We start from the raw sequence: 16,406 nt of genomic DNA on the forward strand, positions 1-16,406 counted from the left end.
TATATGTTTCTTTTCCCTTTTTACCTCCTTTATGATGAATTCCTGTTCTGTCCTTTGTCTATATAGAAGTGTCTATTTGTACGTCTCTAAATGTTTTTGATGATTTAAACATGGTGGACCCTATTGGAAACAAGTGTAATGCTTAACTGGGTCGTCCACTCACAGTTAACAGCCTTTGTATTGAGTTTGTGCTTGAAATGTACTGTAATTCTGCAAACTGTTAATACATTTTTCAATCAATCAAAATCAATCAAAAACAAGCACTAAAGCACAAAAAAAAGGAATAGAACATAATTTTTTCTTTAAATATATATATTCACCGGTTGAAAACCCATGCTCTTCTATGCGGACCTACCACAGGTCGAACAAGGTCAGAGAGAGAAGAATAAGGCTGGCAGAGCAGCGCATCAGGCACCCAGAACTGGTGGGGAGAAAACTGACACTATGGGAGCCGACCAGAGTTGAACAACTGCATTATTGCATCACAGTCACAAGAAGCTTTTAACTCAAGTTGACGTCTTCTAAGTTTGTAAACAGAAGAACGTGTTCTGTGCAAGTCTTCAATTGAAAATGCAAATTTGGAATTGTTGGCTGTTATGTCAAAGCCCAAAACAACCCAAAGTAAAATTCACTCATAGGATTATTGAAGTGATCAAGAGCCACACACTGTTTCCTGTTACAACTCACATACCTTCGGCTGATACAACACAACATACAAACTGTAGATCAGGGGCATTCAACTGGCGGCCCATGGGCCAAATGCGGCCCGCGGGGCACCCCCTTGTGGCCCCTGGAACCATTTACAAAAAAAAGGGCTAATGAAAGTTACAGGTATGAGAGCAGCCAAAGAAGAAGCCAAAAAAAATCTAAGTTCCTACCTTGAGGTGTCTCCAGTCATCTCCATCCTCCATACATCTGTCCAGCTGGCCAGTACTCATTCTCCTGGCTGCCATATTCTCACTCAGCCTTGGATGTTTAGTACTGTACGTACTGCACATAGCATTCTGGTGTAGTGCAGGGGTCAGGGATTTGGGTCAGGGATTTAGGGCAGGCTCTAGGGTCCAACATTCATAGCATGTCACAGGAGAATGGACTCTCAGGGCTGAGAAGAAGCTGAGCTTGGGGGTCTGGGGTGACGTGGGTCATCACGTGTACCTGTGGAGCAGGTTGAGAGAGACACCATACGTTTTGAGTATAAGTAGGTAGGTAGAAAGAAAGAAAGTGAGCTGACCAAGAGCCACACACTGTACCCTGTCGGGATACCGGAGAACTCGACAGTTTTCCGACTCGCATTTTAGTTTTACTTCACCTTCATTTAAATTGCATTGAATTGAGACTCAGAGAGAGAGAGCTAGGATAGTTGTTTAGAGTTTACACTAGATGAAGTAGGAATGCTAAAGTTTAAACACCAAAGTACCAAAACAATTACCGTAATTCATTAGTAAACAATATCCTGAATTGGTAGGCCTACTATCATTGGTATTCACAAAAATAATTCGATCACTTTGTAAATTAACTATAACATCTGTGGGTTTGACATATTACACTGATGAAGACAGCATGTTAGCATAACCATGAAGACATTGATGAAGAATTTTCGCTGCGGCGAGTTTGAAAAACTGGCGAGTTCTCCGGATACCCCCTGGCGCACCTTACTAGCAACAGCAGACACATAGCTTCATCTTTCTGGTTACTTACAGCCTAGTAGCATACAGTAACATCACAACATACAACACAAAATGTTAAACATCATATTAGGATGTTTCATATGCCTATATGTTTCATATGCCTTAAAATGAATTGAGAGATAGAAATCTAGATGTGCAATTCAGGTTGTAACACTTCGTTCAATATCACTTTCAATTAATACCATCATTGGTAAACACTTATAAAGAATGAAGTTTTATAAGGATTTGGTGCTGTGACACCCTGGGCCCAAACAAAAACATTGTGTCTGTATACTTATTCTATAGGCCCATGATGCACATAGCACTTCAGCACCTTTGTTGGTTCATTTCACCCTCCCTCCCACACAGAGACGCACGCACGCAAGCAAGCACACACACACACACGCGCGCACGTTAATGCTTAGCAGGTAGCTAACTCACCTCCAGAATAGAAACAAAACAACCAACCAAGCGGTTTGTTATGATGAAGAATATGAATTCACTTTTCTTTCACACACTTGTGACTGAGCAGTTTTCACTTCCCAACAACCCAGGCTACTCCACTCAACTTCCATGAGGTGTAAAGTTACATTATAAGTTGTTTATTCCACTCTTTTTATTACCAAACAGAGAGCTCGTGTCTGTCTGTTTGCAATGGCTGTGGACTGGGGGGAGGGGCGTGGCTATCGGAGGATTTTAAAGAGCGTGCTTGAAGAAGCCTGCATTCTGCATTTAAGCCACGGTCGGACCATGACTTTAGTTTTACGTCTAGCCTCTCAGACCCAAAATATGTTTTAGAAATGTTTTTGATTGATTGATTGATTGAAATATTTATTAACAGTTTGCAGAATTACAGTACATTTCAAGCACAAACTCAATACAAAGACTGTTAACTGTGAGTGGACGACCCAATTAAGCATTACACTTGTTTACAAGAGGGTCCACCTTGTTCAATTCATCAAAACATTTAGAGACGTACAAATATACACTTAAATAATAATGTGGGTTGTCATTGAATAAGATGTTGTCCTCAGACTCCTCAATGTATTAATTGATGTGGCACTGCACTGGTACCATAGAAGAGATAACGGCCAACTAACATCGATCCAAATAACAATTTTTCTATACATTCTCTAATCACTAATTGTGACTTCTTGTAAATTAAGTGGGCCTAATGCAGCTGTTTAACAATAATTTAACTGTAAAGATCTATAAGGGTCAATTTGGTTACCAACTCTCCACTGATGGGGACCACCTGGAAGGAACCCCTTCAATAAGGACCACTGGTGGTCCCTGGACCACTGGTTGAGAACCACTGCTTTAATTAAGTAGCCTGCCCTAGGCTACAAGTATCAGCTCCAGCTCGCTGTCATTCAGTTATCCTAGCCCAGTTGTCCCACGCAGCAGTGAAATGGTAGTAGGCCTGCCGCCTGCCCTAATTTAGTCATTATGTAATGCCAATTGATTCCTCCCCGGCCATGCACACACATTTGTCACAGGCTCACAGCACAGCTGTTAGTTAGTCTGCAACATAAATGCTTACCAATAGCTCTCTTCACAAAATGTGTTCATAAAGGTGTCTACTATCACCTCTCAATTTGTTCCAACCCAACTCCCTTGGGAAACATATCTGAAAGTTGGGGTGTGATGATTCAGCACATTTTGGGAAAGTGGCTATGGCCGTTCTTAGCCCAAGATCAAGGAGTGGGCAAATGCAATTGATTGAAGTATTTATTAACAGTTTGCAGAATGGGTACATTTCACATGAAAGCACAACTCAATACTGTTACTGTGGACGACACACTGATAAAGCATTACACTTGTTTACAACATAGGGTCCACACTTTTCAATGGATACAGAAATATGAAAAACCCCTATTTGACCCGTCACATATACTTAAAATCACACCCGTGTGAAGTGAGTGGTGCAACTCCGTGTGGGGGTCCCCAGGGGGTCCCCAGAGCTTCCAGACCCACAGGAACAAGCCCAGGGTGCCGGCTCGGTTCCGGCGAGCCGGCCGCGTCCGAAACGGTAGAGAAATGACAGTTACCGTGTGAGGGTCCCCGGAACATCCAGACCCCCAGGAACGTGCCCAGGGGGCCGGGCCGGTTCCGGCGAACCGCCCGGGTTGAGAAATGACGTACAGTTACCGTGTGGGGGTCCCCAGGGCGTCCCTCTACTGTACTGTCACACCCGAAATCATCATACAGTTAATGTATGTGTGTGTGTGTGTGTGTGTGTGTGTGTGTGTGTGTGTGTGTGTGTGTGTGTGTGTGTGTGTGTGTGTGTGTGTGTGTGTGTGTGTGTGTGTGTGTGTTAGGCTGCACAACAGTGAGACTTGGTGATGAAAACCAACCAAACGCTATTTTCGTGCTCGGACCCAGGGACACAGCCAGGGACACAGCCGGCAGGGACACAGTACGGTTGCATCACTCAAAAAGCAGAATGAAAATGTGTACATTTTGCCTGCCTGAATATGTGCCTGTCTGCACACTAAAGAAATCACAGTTGACAAATAGTTTGGCTATAAGCAAAACAATAGTAGAAAAGAAAATATCTAAACGAACGTTCAAATAAAATTATAGTTCTCCTCATCTGTAGAATATATTTTATAGCCTAAACTAAATATTTTCAAAATCTATGTTTATTATGACAAAGCTGCGCTGTTCACAAATTAAGTTGCTATATGGTTATTCATGACTATTGTTTTTATTTTTTTATCCATTTATTTGGACGTCGTAGCCTATCTGGTCAATGGGGAATCTAGTTGGATTAGGAGGAGTTTGTGTGTTGACTCCTCTTTCCGCAGACCATACCAGATCGTTATTTCATACCGTCAGAGTTGAGCTAAGGAGCAGGCTATACGGTTGCTGAGAGCACTTTGGAGTTTTCTCTATCAAAATAGGCTACTTTATTTGCAGAATATAGCGGATAGGCCTATAAAGCCTGTAAAATCATCCTGGGAAATGCGCCCAACTAATCGCCAGCTATCTTGTGCCGAAATATGCCTAGGGAAAGTGAGGGATGCAAACGGCATAAGTTTTTCCACAACACGCGAAACTGAGACAAATAGTGTCCATTTTAATACAAAAACCTCAACAGGAAACAGAACCGAGCTGAATAGTTCTGACAACAATGCGAACGCGAGTGGTTGCGGTTACGGACCTAAGCAGGAGGGACCCAGCTGTAACGTGGAGAAACAGCTCTGTCACCGACAGCCAGAAGATGCGCCTCCGCAGCAGCGCGGGGACGACGACGAGTTAAACGCTGCCAGCCGTCTGGCGAATAGTCGCTCCAATTCAGCCTGCGCCACCATTTCAGAAACTACGAGAGAGCTCTGCAGAGCGGTGTCGGTGTCGCTCGGACTGGCCATGATGGACTCGAATGACATCAGTGACCTGGAGGAGCCCAACCACGCTGCTCACTGTGCCGCAAATGACCAAATGCGAGACGACTATTTTGGCGTTGCTCCATTGAACTGCCCTGGCGCCGAAACAGGTGTTCCCGAGTGCAAGTACGACTGTGGTGACCGAGCGCTGCACGGCAAGCAACTGGTGGGGATGTTCAAAAGTTTGGAGGATTCTACCAACGTTACCATGCACGACAGAAACTCCACTCCGGCGTCGATAGACGAAGAATTAGACGCATTTGGACTGGACGATGAGAGTGATGAGACAACTTGCAGAGACATGGATCATTTGGAGACCGTGCGCTCTGCGTCCAATTGCCCTTTATACGGCCCACCGCTGCCGGAGAACACGCCACACTTTCGGCCAACTTTCCCAGAGAGAATGTCTCACGTCTACAAACCTCAAAGTGAAGGCATGGAGGACAAGTATGCCGAATACTTACAGGAACAGTACAGCGTCAAGATTAAATCTGAAACCATCACGAGTGAGCCTGGGACATCGTGGGGCACTGACTACAGTTATAGTGACACTGTCAGTAGACTCACTCAGTTCGGGGGACCCTTGAAGCAGTGCATGAATACATACAGCACGGGGCCGAACACTGCGCTCCTGTGTAAGCCATACGACAGGAGCGTCCTGCGCCACGATCGACCCAGACCTGATCAGTGGCTCCCCGGTGGGTTAATTGGCAGGCCGCCTTTTTCCAACTCCAACTATATGAAAAATGAAGTTGGCGACTGGCTGGACGTCTCATACAACGATGCCAGGTAAAAGCTTACAACAGTCTAGCGGCTAGCCTAAGATTTAGACTCTCTTGTCAGAATCGATAAATACATCAACGAGAGTCTAAATCTTAGGCTAACAACAGTCTACAGTATACACTCTACTCTATAACTTTGTTTCTCTGACTGCTGCTGCTGCTGCTGCTGCATGTGCTCTAGTAGGATATATCATATATGCTATGTAACGGTTAGACAGTTTGAGTCTGATAATACAGACTTTTTTTTCTCCCCCATGGCGCTTTAATTAAATTCACACACGTTCACACACTGATGATGACCACGATGCGACTGGCACCATATCTGCTCATCGGGAGCAGGAGGAGCCGGTGGATCGAACCGGTTCCCAATCCCACTATATGTTGTGTGACTGTCTCCTAATAATCAAAACGTGATTTATGGGCTACTCGTCAGTCGTCAGCACTGCCCACAAAGGCTATAGGCTATTATGTAGGCTATAAAATGCATTAAATCTCACAAAGAAATATAGAATCATCTTGTGTACTCTAATCTACAAAAAACTTTCCTATAGCCTATATAGCCTATAAATTAGAATTTTCACACTGCTGATCTGGGGACATAAGTCTAAATGACAACAAAGGTGTTGTTGCTGTTCTATATGAGCCTTTACATGCACAAGCAATTTGTTTAAACTAAATCATTGACTGTGAAGTTAGGTTCTGTAAGTGATATATTTTTTTGTTAAACACAAGATTAGTTATTTAGGAGGAGAAGTAACAAAAGGGACAGGGTGTGCGGTGGGCAGGAGAGGGGGAGCAGGCCAGCAGGGAGTAAGAAATCAAACATTTAAGCATGTCAAAGAGAATATAAAATCACACCTGTGTGAACTGAGCAGTGCAACTATAAATGTATTGTTATAGTTATTGTATGGCGTGTGTGTGTGCGTGTGTGTGCATGGGTGCGCACACTTAAATATGACTACTTGTGAAAGCCTACTTGTGAAAGCCAAATATTGCCACAAGACCATTTTCCTATAGTCCACACAAGATCGGCAGTGGCTCAGGGGTAGAGTGGCCGCATGGAAATCCTCCCCCAGAGTTAATGTCGAAGTGTCCTTGAGCAAGACACTGAACCCCTAATTGCTTCGATGTGCAGGTTGGTGCCTTGCATGGTTTCCTCCGCCTAAAGCGTCTTGGATAAAGGCGCTATATAAAGAAAGACTGACTAAGAAAGTGGGCAAACATCTACAAAAAAAAAATTAGAGAAATGACGGAGTTATCGTGTGGGGGTCCCTGGGGGGTCCCCAGAACATCCAGACCCCCCAGGAAAGCGCCCAGGGCTTGTACTGTATAGTGCACACATAGCTGCGCTGTGCCACTTTACTCTGTGCTGTACTGTACTGGCCACTTTAGGTGTTGAAGCTGTCTGTGCTTGGACACAGAGACACACATACACAGGGACACACATAGCTGCGTATTGAAGTGGAGGCACCGCTCAAAAAGATCAAGGTATCTATATCCTATACTGTGCAGTGTGCACATATGTGCATAGAATACAAAGTACAGTACCGGTATGAAGGTATACATGAGGTTGAGAATAAGGTGCTAAAGTGGTAACATTAGTAGGTCCACATTGCGGGCCAATGCAATGGCAGGTATGTACATGATTAGACATGATCATGCGCACCGCAACTGTATCTTTGTTCCAGTTCAAAATTTGTTTTCTCATTAAATACTTCCTGTTTCTCTTGTTTATCCTGTATATGAGTTTTCTCTCTCTCTCTCTCGTGATTGGATTTTTTTTTAATCCCAACCAGCAAATGTATTTTCTGTTTACTAAAGAGGTAGAAGAGAGATGGAAACCCCTGCCCTGTTATTGAGCAAACTCAGTAGCAATGATTGCTATGGGAATAGGGAGTTAGTTAACACCTATCTTAACAAAACCATGGCTCAAGCTTGTATGTGTGAAATTGTGAGAGGGATAGTCAATGGGTGTGTCTATAAGCGAATTCATGAATCCATTTATCTTCAAATTTCAGCAGTGGTCCCAGTAATATTTGTTGTTAATTTGTTGCAAACAAAATCAGAATTTTTATCTTGTGGCCACAATGATATGAATGAGTTTGATAATAATTAGTTGGTGCACAGACAGAAGAAAAGTACTCGGATAAAAAAAAGTACAAGTGTAAAGAACGCAATGCTAAAATACTCTAAGTAAAAGGCCTGTATCAAAACAATACTTAATACTTATACGTAAAAGTACAACATAATTGGCATAACAATATTCTTAAAGTACCAAAGAAGAAAGTGGAGTAAAAAACATTCAATATTTGCCTCTGAGATGTAGGTAAGTAAGGGATAATGTATGGATGAGTGGTCATTGTTTATAGATAAATCCCAGACAGGCTGATTAACCACCGACGCGTAGCGGAGGGGTTAATCAGCCTGAAGGTTAATCAGCCTGAATTTGGCGATCAGAACCAATCAGAATCAAGCATTCAACCAAGCCGTGTAATAATGGAAGATAACGTATTGAATAATGGTCATACTCAAGTAAAGTAAAATTACCTACATTTTTAACTTAAAGGACAACTTTAGTTCATGTTTTAGGTTGTTATTAGAGAAAAGATGAGTATGAGTATTATTATTTTTTTCCTTTTCATTTGCTGCTTTCTTTCGTTTTAGCGATTTTAGCTATTTTTTACAGGGGTCGGGGGCATTCGAACATGGGGCTAAATATATATATTTTTTTTTTACAAATTTTTATAGCGATTTTTTATTTTTATTATTTACTATAGTCCTACTAGACCCCACAAAATTACATATGGATCTACTGAATGTGAAGGGGGAGGTGACAAACTGACATATTGAGCCTACAACACAGTATGGCAGCGCCCAATCTATATTACCCCCTTCACATTCAGTAGATCCTGTGAGCTTTTGTGTATAACGGATTCTATAAAGGGTGCCCAGAGGTCTCACTCACACCTAATCCTCAACAAATCTCTGTGATTCTAATTTACCAAGGTTCATCAAAGTGAGTGTCAATTCTTGTGTCAATTGTGTTTGTAATGAGACAATAATACTATAAACATTCTGATTGTCATTATACTTTTACGCCATCAGGAAGCATATTTTTGCAAAACGCATTTTTTTTTACAGTACACCTACACTAGATTTTGAAGAACATCATGGCACATTATCTCAATAGTCAGTCATGTGATCAACACGGATCTGTCTAATTGATTGGCTTCCAAAGTCTGTGCACAACTGCACACTGCCCAGCTGTCTTGAGGTCCTACCACATCTCAATGGGTTTGTGGTCTTCCAGCCTCAACTTGAGCATTCACATTATTTTTTCAGCCATTTGCCAGTCGCACACTTCCAGTGTCACATGATCCACCTTTGGCTACGTTTTAACTACAATACTTTGTAGTACAATGGCCCTAAATCATTATGTTAGCAATGGGGTTCCTTAAAATAAGTGATTCATTTCATAGGGCCGGTGAGCCTTTATTGTTTATTTTTATCCCTGCCAGGCAGGCAAACTGTCTTTTGCTAACCTTTTTCTTTCCTACAGATTCAGTCCAAACCTCATTGGTATTTGGCTGCCTCTCCAACCATAAGGGTCAAACGTTGTAGTTAACTACAAAGGGCTTTGAAAATAACGATAATAAATATATAAAGAAATCGTTTTTTTTTCTTGTTTCCTCAAGAATGTGATAATAAAATTATGCTGGGCTCAATGACAGTCAGGCTTCCAGGTTATGTGGCTGCAAACCCACCACAAATCATCTCATATCCACCACCATGCATGTAATGGTTGGGATGAGGTTCTTGTGGTGACATGCATTGTTTGGTTTTTATGGTAGCCAGCCAATTGATTTTGAAACAAGCTTAAATGTTCTTACTTGAATCAGTGCTTGAACTTGTATTCCTTGTCAGATAGCGGGGCATTCTCTTTATAAACATTCAATTCGATGGGCTTTATTAGAATGGGAAACGTTAACATCGCAAAAAACGAATGAAAGATTAGAAATGATTGTACAATAATTAAAGATGCATTGTAGCCCTACTAGAATAAAGAAATGTAGACATAGCTGCGTAACATTGCAACTATGCAATGAAGTATAGTAGGTTCAAAACTTAAAATAAAGTAAACCTTTTTTGTTTAGCTGTGGAAAAGAAAATGGCAGCTAATTGTACTTTTACAGTAGGTTGTACAGTAGGTCTATGTACTGTGATCAGCACAGTGCAGTAATACACATGATTGACAGTCTATTTATGGTGGTTGTATTCATTGGATGTCCTTTTCCTCTCACAACAGCTCACACCTGGCACATCTTTTTGGGTGTTTGTAATCTGTGGGAAGTCTTGGTACATCTGGCAGGTGTGCCCCCTCCTTCTCTCTCTTAACTGAAGGCGTGTCTAGAGTTGAGTTAATTTCCTGTTAACCTGGTCTGGTCAGGTCTACAAGCTTGAAGCTTAAATATGTCAAATTATATGTGGACTTTGATTGAACTTGTTCTGACATATTAACCCATTTTGAGCGGGAACCCCTTTTGGTGTTACATACATTATGTTATAATTTAGCTATTGAAAAATAGCAGATCTACAAGCTCATAGCTCATTGTAGGTCTGCTATTTTTGAAAAATCGTTAAAATGTGCCTCAAATCTTGACAAAAAAATTTCATGATTTAGAAGACATTTTTTTAAATTTCGACGTCAGGCCTGAATGGGTTAAAAATAGACCGAAAACAGCAATGACATTGCGTCATCGGGCCATCTGCATAATAATTTCATATACATCTGTCCTGCTAGTCTCATTCTCCTGGCTGCTATTTTTTGGCTCACCCTTGGTATTCCCTCATATAGGATCTTGTTGGTAACATGTACACTCTTGCCGATGTTAAGTACTGCATTATATTGTATTATAGTCAAATCCAAATTAGGTTTATTCATTTCAGCAAAGAGCAAGTTAACTTGCATTTCACTGTAATTTGATTGGTCAAAGACAGTAAAATTATGGCTGTGCGAATCATTCACTGGGACCGCGATTCGAAACTAAACAAAAGGTACCGTGGTATAGGATTTGTTGCTACTGTACATGGATCAAGGTTGGTGCACTGATGCATGGTGCATATTTTTGTGAGGACAGCTGCAAATTCCACCAACGTGATGTTGCCAGTGAATCAGTCCCCCCCCCCCCCCCCTTCTTTTTTTAGAGCTGGCAAACAAGCTGTAGGCTACATAAACCTAGATTCAGGACTCATGGGTGAACTGCAACAGCACCTGCTCAAATCGGCATTGCTGGCACGTGCCATGAGACCACACACCACTGTGTTTCAACGTACTGTGTTTTTGAAGTTATTTGCATTGTCACCTAGGCACAGTGAAACAGTGAAGAGGCAAACTGTTTTCTTTTTGTCACTGACTTTGAATACGTGAAATGGTAATGCATATCCCAGGACCACACCCTGGTAAAACCCCAGTGTGAGAATGTCAACAGTGCAGGGTATAGAAATCTCTCTACAAAACCACCGTTACATTCAAAATGACTTTAGTATCTTCATTAAATACAAACACCTGTCAAATACTGATGGGAGGTTACTCAACTATGACTACAGGAGGGGGATGATTACTTCAGATCCTGTATGTACCGATTGTGGACAAAAAGTATTAGCATCCCTTGCATTTTTGTGAAATAACGTTCAATTTCTTCTAGAATCAGTTAACTCACGTGCCACGTATAACCCCAAAACCTAGATTAAAGGACAACTTTAGTTTTTTTCAACCAAGGTTCATGTTTTAGGTTGTTATTAGAGAAAGTAAAAGATGAGTGTTCTTTTTTTTTAATTTGCTGCTTTCTTTCGTTTTAGGGATTTTAGCTGTTTTTGACAGGGGGGCGGGGGCATTCGAACATGGGGCTAAATGTATTTTTTTACAAAATGTTATAGCGATTTATTTTTGTATTATTTACTATAGTCCTACTAGACCCCAAGAAATTACATTTGACCACAAAAGATCACGGGGTCTATTGAATGTGTCAAACTGACATATTGAGCCTATGACACACAGTGTGGCTTCCCTCCAGTAGGCTACCTTCACATTCAGTAGATCCTGTGATCTTTTGTGGCCAGATGTCATTTCTTGTGGTCTAGTAGGACTGTAGTAAATAGTAAAAATAAATCGCCATAATATTGTAAATAAAGATGTATTTAGCCCCATGTTCGAATGCCCCCTCCCCCTGTCAGAAATAGCTAAAATAAAACATGAACCTTGGTGGAAAAAAACTAAAGTTGTCCTTTAATTCAAATATTCAAATATATTTTAGTATCAATATCAGCAAAGTCCTCATTCTGCTGTTTTGTGTCACTGCATGAACCACACTAAATCTAAATCTGAAAACAGCAGTCAGAAGAAGGCACCCTTATAATCTTAGTCAACTGGAGCAGTTTGCTAAAGAAAGGGGGCAAACTGCCAGTATAAAGGTGTAGTCTTGAAGTCATTTAAGTCTATATAGGAAGCACTTGACTGCAGTTATTTTCTCTAAAGGCTGTGCCACCAAATATTAAATCTAAGGTGTCAATAATTTTGCCTTGTACTATTAACAGTTAAATAAAATATTGTGGAGACCAAGTACTTTTTGTCAATTTCAACTTATTTAACAGGCAGTTGAGTTGCTGGGTTTTTATGTGCAAGGTGTCAGTTTTTGGACCAAAATGCAGAAACTCAAGTTCAAATTAAAGGCAGGAAATCTATGACTTTATACTTAAAACAATAAACACAGGTAACCACCTCACAGGGCAAAACGCAGTAGCCTCGCTGGGGGACAGACGCGAATCTGCCGGTGGCAAGAAAAATTGCCTCCGGCGACAGTGTGATATGAGTCTGGTAAATAAGCCAGGCTAAAAACTCAGGAGACGGAAACTCGCAGAAGCAAACAATACAATGATCCAGCACAGAGTAGTCACAGGCAGTCTAAAATAGTCTCTGTAGCTCATTAGGAACGTATGACAGTCGCAGGAAACTCTAGGAATCAGAGTCCAAAGAAGGAGAGGGGAGGGTCTGGGGAGCTGGACACACTGGACACAGTAGTACACAGGGCAGAGGGTGCCAATATGTTCAGCCACAACTACAGTATATATTAATACTGGAGGCTAAAGTATCAACATTACATAAGCATGCATTGCTGCAACTGCATTTTTATTATGGTAACAATTTCACATAGAAATCATTCCTAGCTTCCAGGGTGGCCTGGTGGATCAACCAGCATGTGTAATGACCACATGATCACAACCATGGTGGATATACAGAACGTGCACGCTGATGACTGGGCCTGGAAAGATCTTGGTGGGACTGGGAGTTTTTTTAAACTTGGATATTAATAACTGGTGGTGGATGAAGTCAACAATATAACCATTTATCTCACAGTTTATTTGGCTGCTCTCTGTGAGTGGCACGCGGAAAAAAATAGACCAGTGTGTATTCATAGCAAAGCGCGCACGCTCGCCTCTCCTAGGGTGCGTCTTCAACGCGTCCGATGGAATCACAAGAATTGCCTAAAGACTCAAAGTGGCCACAATCATGTAGCCGACTGGCCGGAATGGAATTTAACAGTGCCTGGAGGAATCTGTAGTTTTCATCGATCAGGGGAAGGCTGTCAATCTGTCGCTCTGGATTAAGAGCGTCTGCTAAATGCCTAAATTGTAATCTGAGTTGGCCCAGGTTCAATCTGACTATCTCACCCATAGATCAGCCCCTGGCCCCCTGCTCACAACCTCCTAGGTTTAAATCTGGCTCAGTCTCCATTGTTTAGTAGCTGTGTCTGAGCACGGACAGCTGAAACACCTCACTACTGGATGGCACTGTTGCGCAGCAGCATCACACACACACACACACACACACACACACACACACACACACACACACACACACACACACACACACACACACACACACACACACAGAGTACAGAGTACAGAGTACAGAGTACAGTAGGCCTACAATACAGTACTAAAGCACGAGTACAGTAGAGCACCACTCACTTCAGACTGGGTGTGATTTTTAATTCTAATCTTTTTCTCCCCCAATTTGGTCCATTTCCCCCCATTATGTGTGTGTATGTATGTATGTATGTATGTATGTATGTACAACTTTACATTGTAGCATTTGTCATGAATTCTGGTTACATTTAAAGTCCCTTTAAATAGAGATACTGTTTGCACAAAAAAGTACAGTCTGTCTTAAAACTGTGTTTATAAGCATTACTCATTTAAGTTGTGCACTTAAATACAGTAAGTCTGTACTCAATCAATGCAGCGACTTCAAAGCAGTTGGTCCTCGCACATACAGTATCCAGTGCCAGTAGCCAGTGTACCCAGTGAGGTCTGAAAGACGGTTTGGACCAGGTTTGAACTGAGAGACCTAACGACCAGATGGACACCACACACACACGCACACGCACCCGAACACGCACGCACGCACGCACGCACGCACGCACGCACGCACGCACGCACGCACGCACACACACACACACACACACACACACACACACACACACACACACACACACACACACACACACACACACACACACACACACACAGTGTAAAGCAGTGGTTCTCAACCACTGGTTCTCAAAAAAAATCTAAAAATAAAAAGACAAACTACGCAAAACTCTACAAGCTCACCTCGCCTAGCAACGATCTGTTATTTTCACGATATTTATCTGTGGAACAGAGTCAAACAAAATGATATGCCTAAAATCCTACAAGTGCTTGTCAGTGTCGGGGGGGGGGGGGGGGGGGGTTTCACCAGTTCAAATATGATTATCTTTTGGGGGGTTTCACTGCCTGAAAAGGTTGAGAACCTGCACAGTTCAGTTCATGTAACACAAGAATGGACTTTATATCAAGACATAGCCGACTGTAACCTGACCTCTATATTTTATAGGCCTATTTATTATAATTACATCGCCGAACTATATTCATTATGAGTTTCCCCGTGGCTACAGTGGGACAGGCAGTTCTGTTCTCTGATATATTCAGGGTTTTTGGCAATCTTCATGTCAACGATGTTTCAAACAATAACCAGACAGTTGTCTGTGTATTCTACATTTTACCAAAAAAAAACATTAAATTGAAGCTACAGGAGATAGTAGTATTCCAGCTAGGTTTTGTCTTTATATGCCCTTGAGGTATGCTTATGTCTTCATGCACTTCCAGTCCCTCTGTGCCCAAGGTTGCATTTGGGTGACTGTTTTGTCCTCCTTCGATCCATGTGTTGGTGTCCACAGCGTTCTCACACACTGCAGTCATCACAGTCTTTAGCACACAAAACTACAGATTACTTAATCAGTTACAGTAGAACATACTGTAGATAGGGTGTGGTTGGGATCGTTTTCCGTAATTAAGGAAAATACGCAATTCAAATGTTTGTTTTAGCTACTTTAAATTGATATGTTTTATGTCCATACCAGTTTGTTATGGATTTATTTATTTAGTACACCATGGTCCAGATTAAGTGGTGGCATGAATTTCAATGTTAACCCACATATATGCCTTTTGTTTAAAAAATGTGTACATATCATGGATCCTATTTAAATGTCACTTGCATCACTTGCATCATTATAATTCTGAGCAAATGTAAAATATCAAATGTCAAGAACTGTATGAGTGTATGAAATCTCAGTCACTTGATTTATTTTCTAAAATATAAAGCATCTAGATGGAATAACTAATTTATATTCAATGCATGCAGTTAAGACAGCAAAATGTTTGTCATCATCTTTCTTTTTTAACATTGTCGCTGACGCTGTAAGGTGGAAACCTTGTACTGACACTGAGTACAAGGTTATTGAGGTTTCGTTTGTCAAGCTCAGACAGCACGTCACAAACGTCTGGAACAGACGCAGCCCCGGCTGTGGTCCTCCGTACTGTCCAAAACGGTACTTTTCCGGAAATGGGGGAAAAAAAACCTGTGTTCCAAAGGATTATTATTATTATTGTTATTCAATTACAATATCAGATCTACAAGCTCACAATGCACTGTGATGCAAAACGATACAGGCTTGTAGATCCTATTTCTTTTGTCTTTGTTTTAGGCTTTTCTGCCTTTATTGATAGATACAAGTTAAGATTGACAGGAAAGATGGAGAGAGAGGCAGAGGGAGACATGCAGCAACGGTCGTCATGAACGGGACTTGAACACGCGATGCGCGGTCAGGCCAGAGCCTATGGGCTCCATCTTGCGCCACCCTTATTCCTTATCCCTAAACGTATTTGCCATGTTTTACTATTTTGAAAAACATTTTCTTTCTTTTCAAAATCTTAGCATCGGCATAGATGTTTGTCCGTATGTGATTAAGGATTGGACCAAGTTGCATTGGCAGCCATAGAAAATTCTTACCCCAGGCTAAAACCAGATGTGACGTTTTTGGGCGTTCCTGTCTAGCGTGGTGTCAGTGTATGGGGCTCAGGTGGCAGGTGAGCCAGCATGATACAACAGCTGGGACAGCACACAACTTGCAGATCTGCCACTTGCAGATTTTGTGACACTATACAACAAAGTATAACATAGGGCATTT

General features: G+C 41.7%; 1 protein-coding gene and 1 long non-coding RNA gene across 4 annotated transcripts in view; one reads left to right on the plus strand and one right to left on the minus strand.

Moving 5' to 3' along the window:
• The window catches only part of LOC306928210, a 58,690-nt gene extending 56,368 nt beyond the window's left edge, over nucleotides 1-2,322 (minus strand). For all 3 annotated transcript variants that reach the window (XR_013790652.1, XR_013790653.1, XR_013790654.1), the window contains exons 1-2: nucleotides 2,109-2,322; nucleotides 879-1,155 (exon numbers count right to left, since the gene is read on the minus strand). This is a non-coding gene — a long non-coding RNA (uncharacterized lncRNA). The remainder of the gene's footprint in view (nucleotides 1-878; nucleotides 1,156-2,108) is intronic.
• Nucleotides 2,323-4,515: 2,193 nt separating this feature from the next.
• LOC306928201 (androgen receptor-like) overlaps nucleotides 4,516-16,406 on the plus strand; it is a 30,560-nt gene continuing 18,669 nt past the window's right edge. The window contains exon 1 of the mRNA XM_079508129.1: nucleotides 4,516-5,845. Coding sequence (XP_079364255.1) covers nucleotides 4,635-5,845 — 1,211 coding nt within the window. The 5' untranslated portion in view covers nucleotides 4,516-4,634. The remainder of the gene's footprint in view (nucleotides 5,846-16,406) is intronic.

The sequence above is a fragment of the Electrona antarctica genome, assembly GCF_951216825.1.
Source record: "Electrona antarctica genome assembly, chromosome: 8".
Classification (NCBI taxonomy): domain Eukaryota; kingdom Metazoa; phylum Chordata; class Actinopteri; order Myctophiformes; family Myctophidae; genus Electrona; species Electrona antarctica.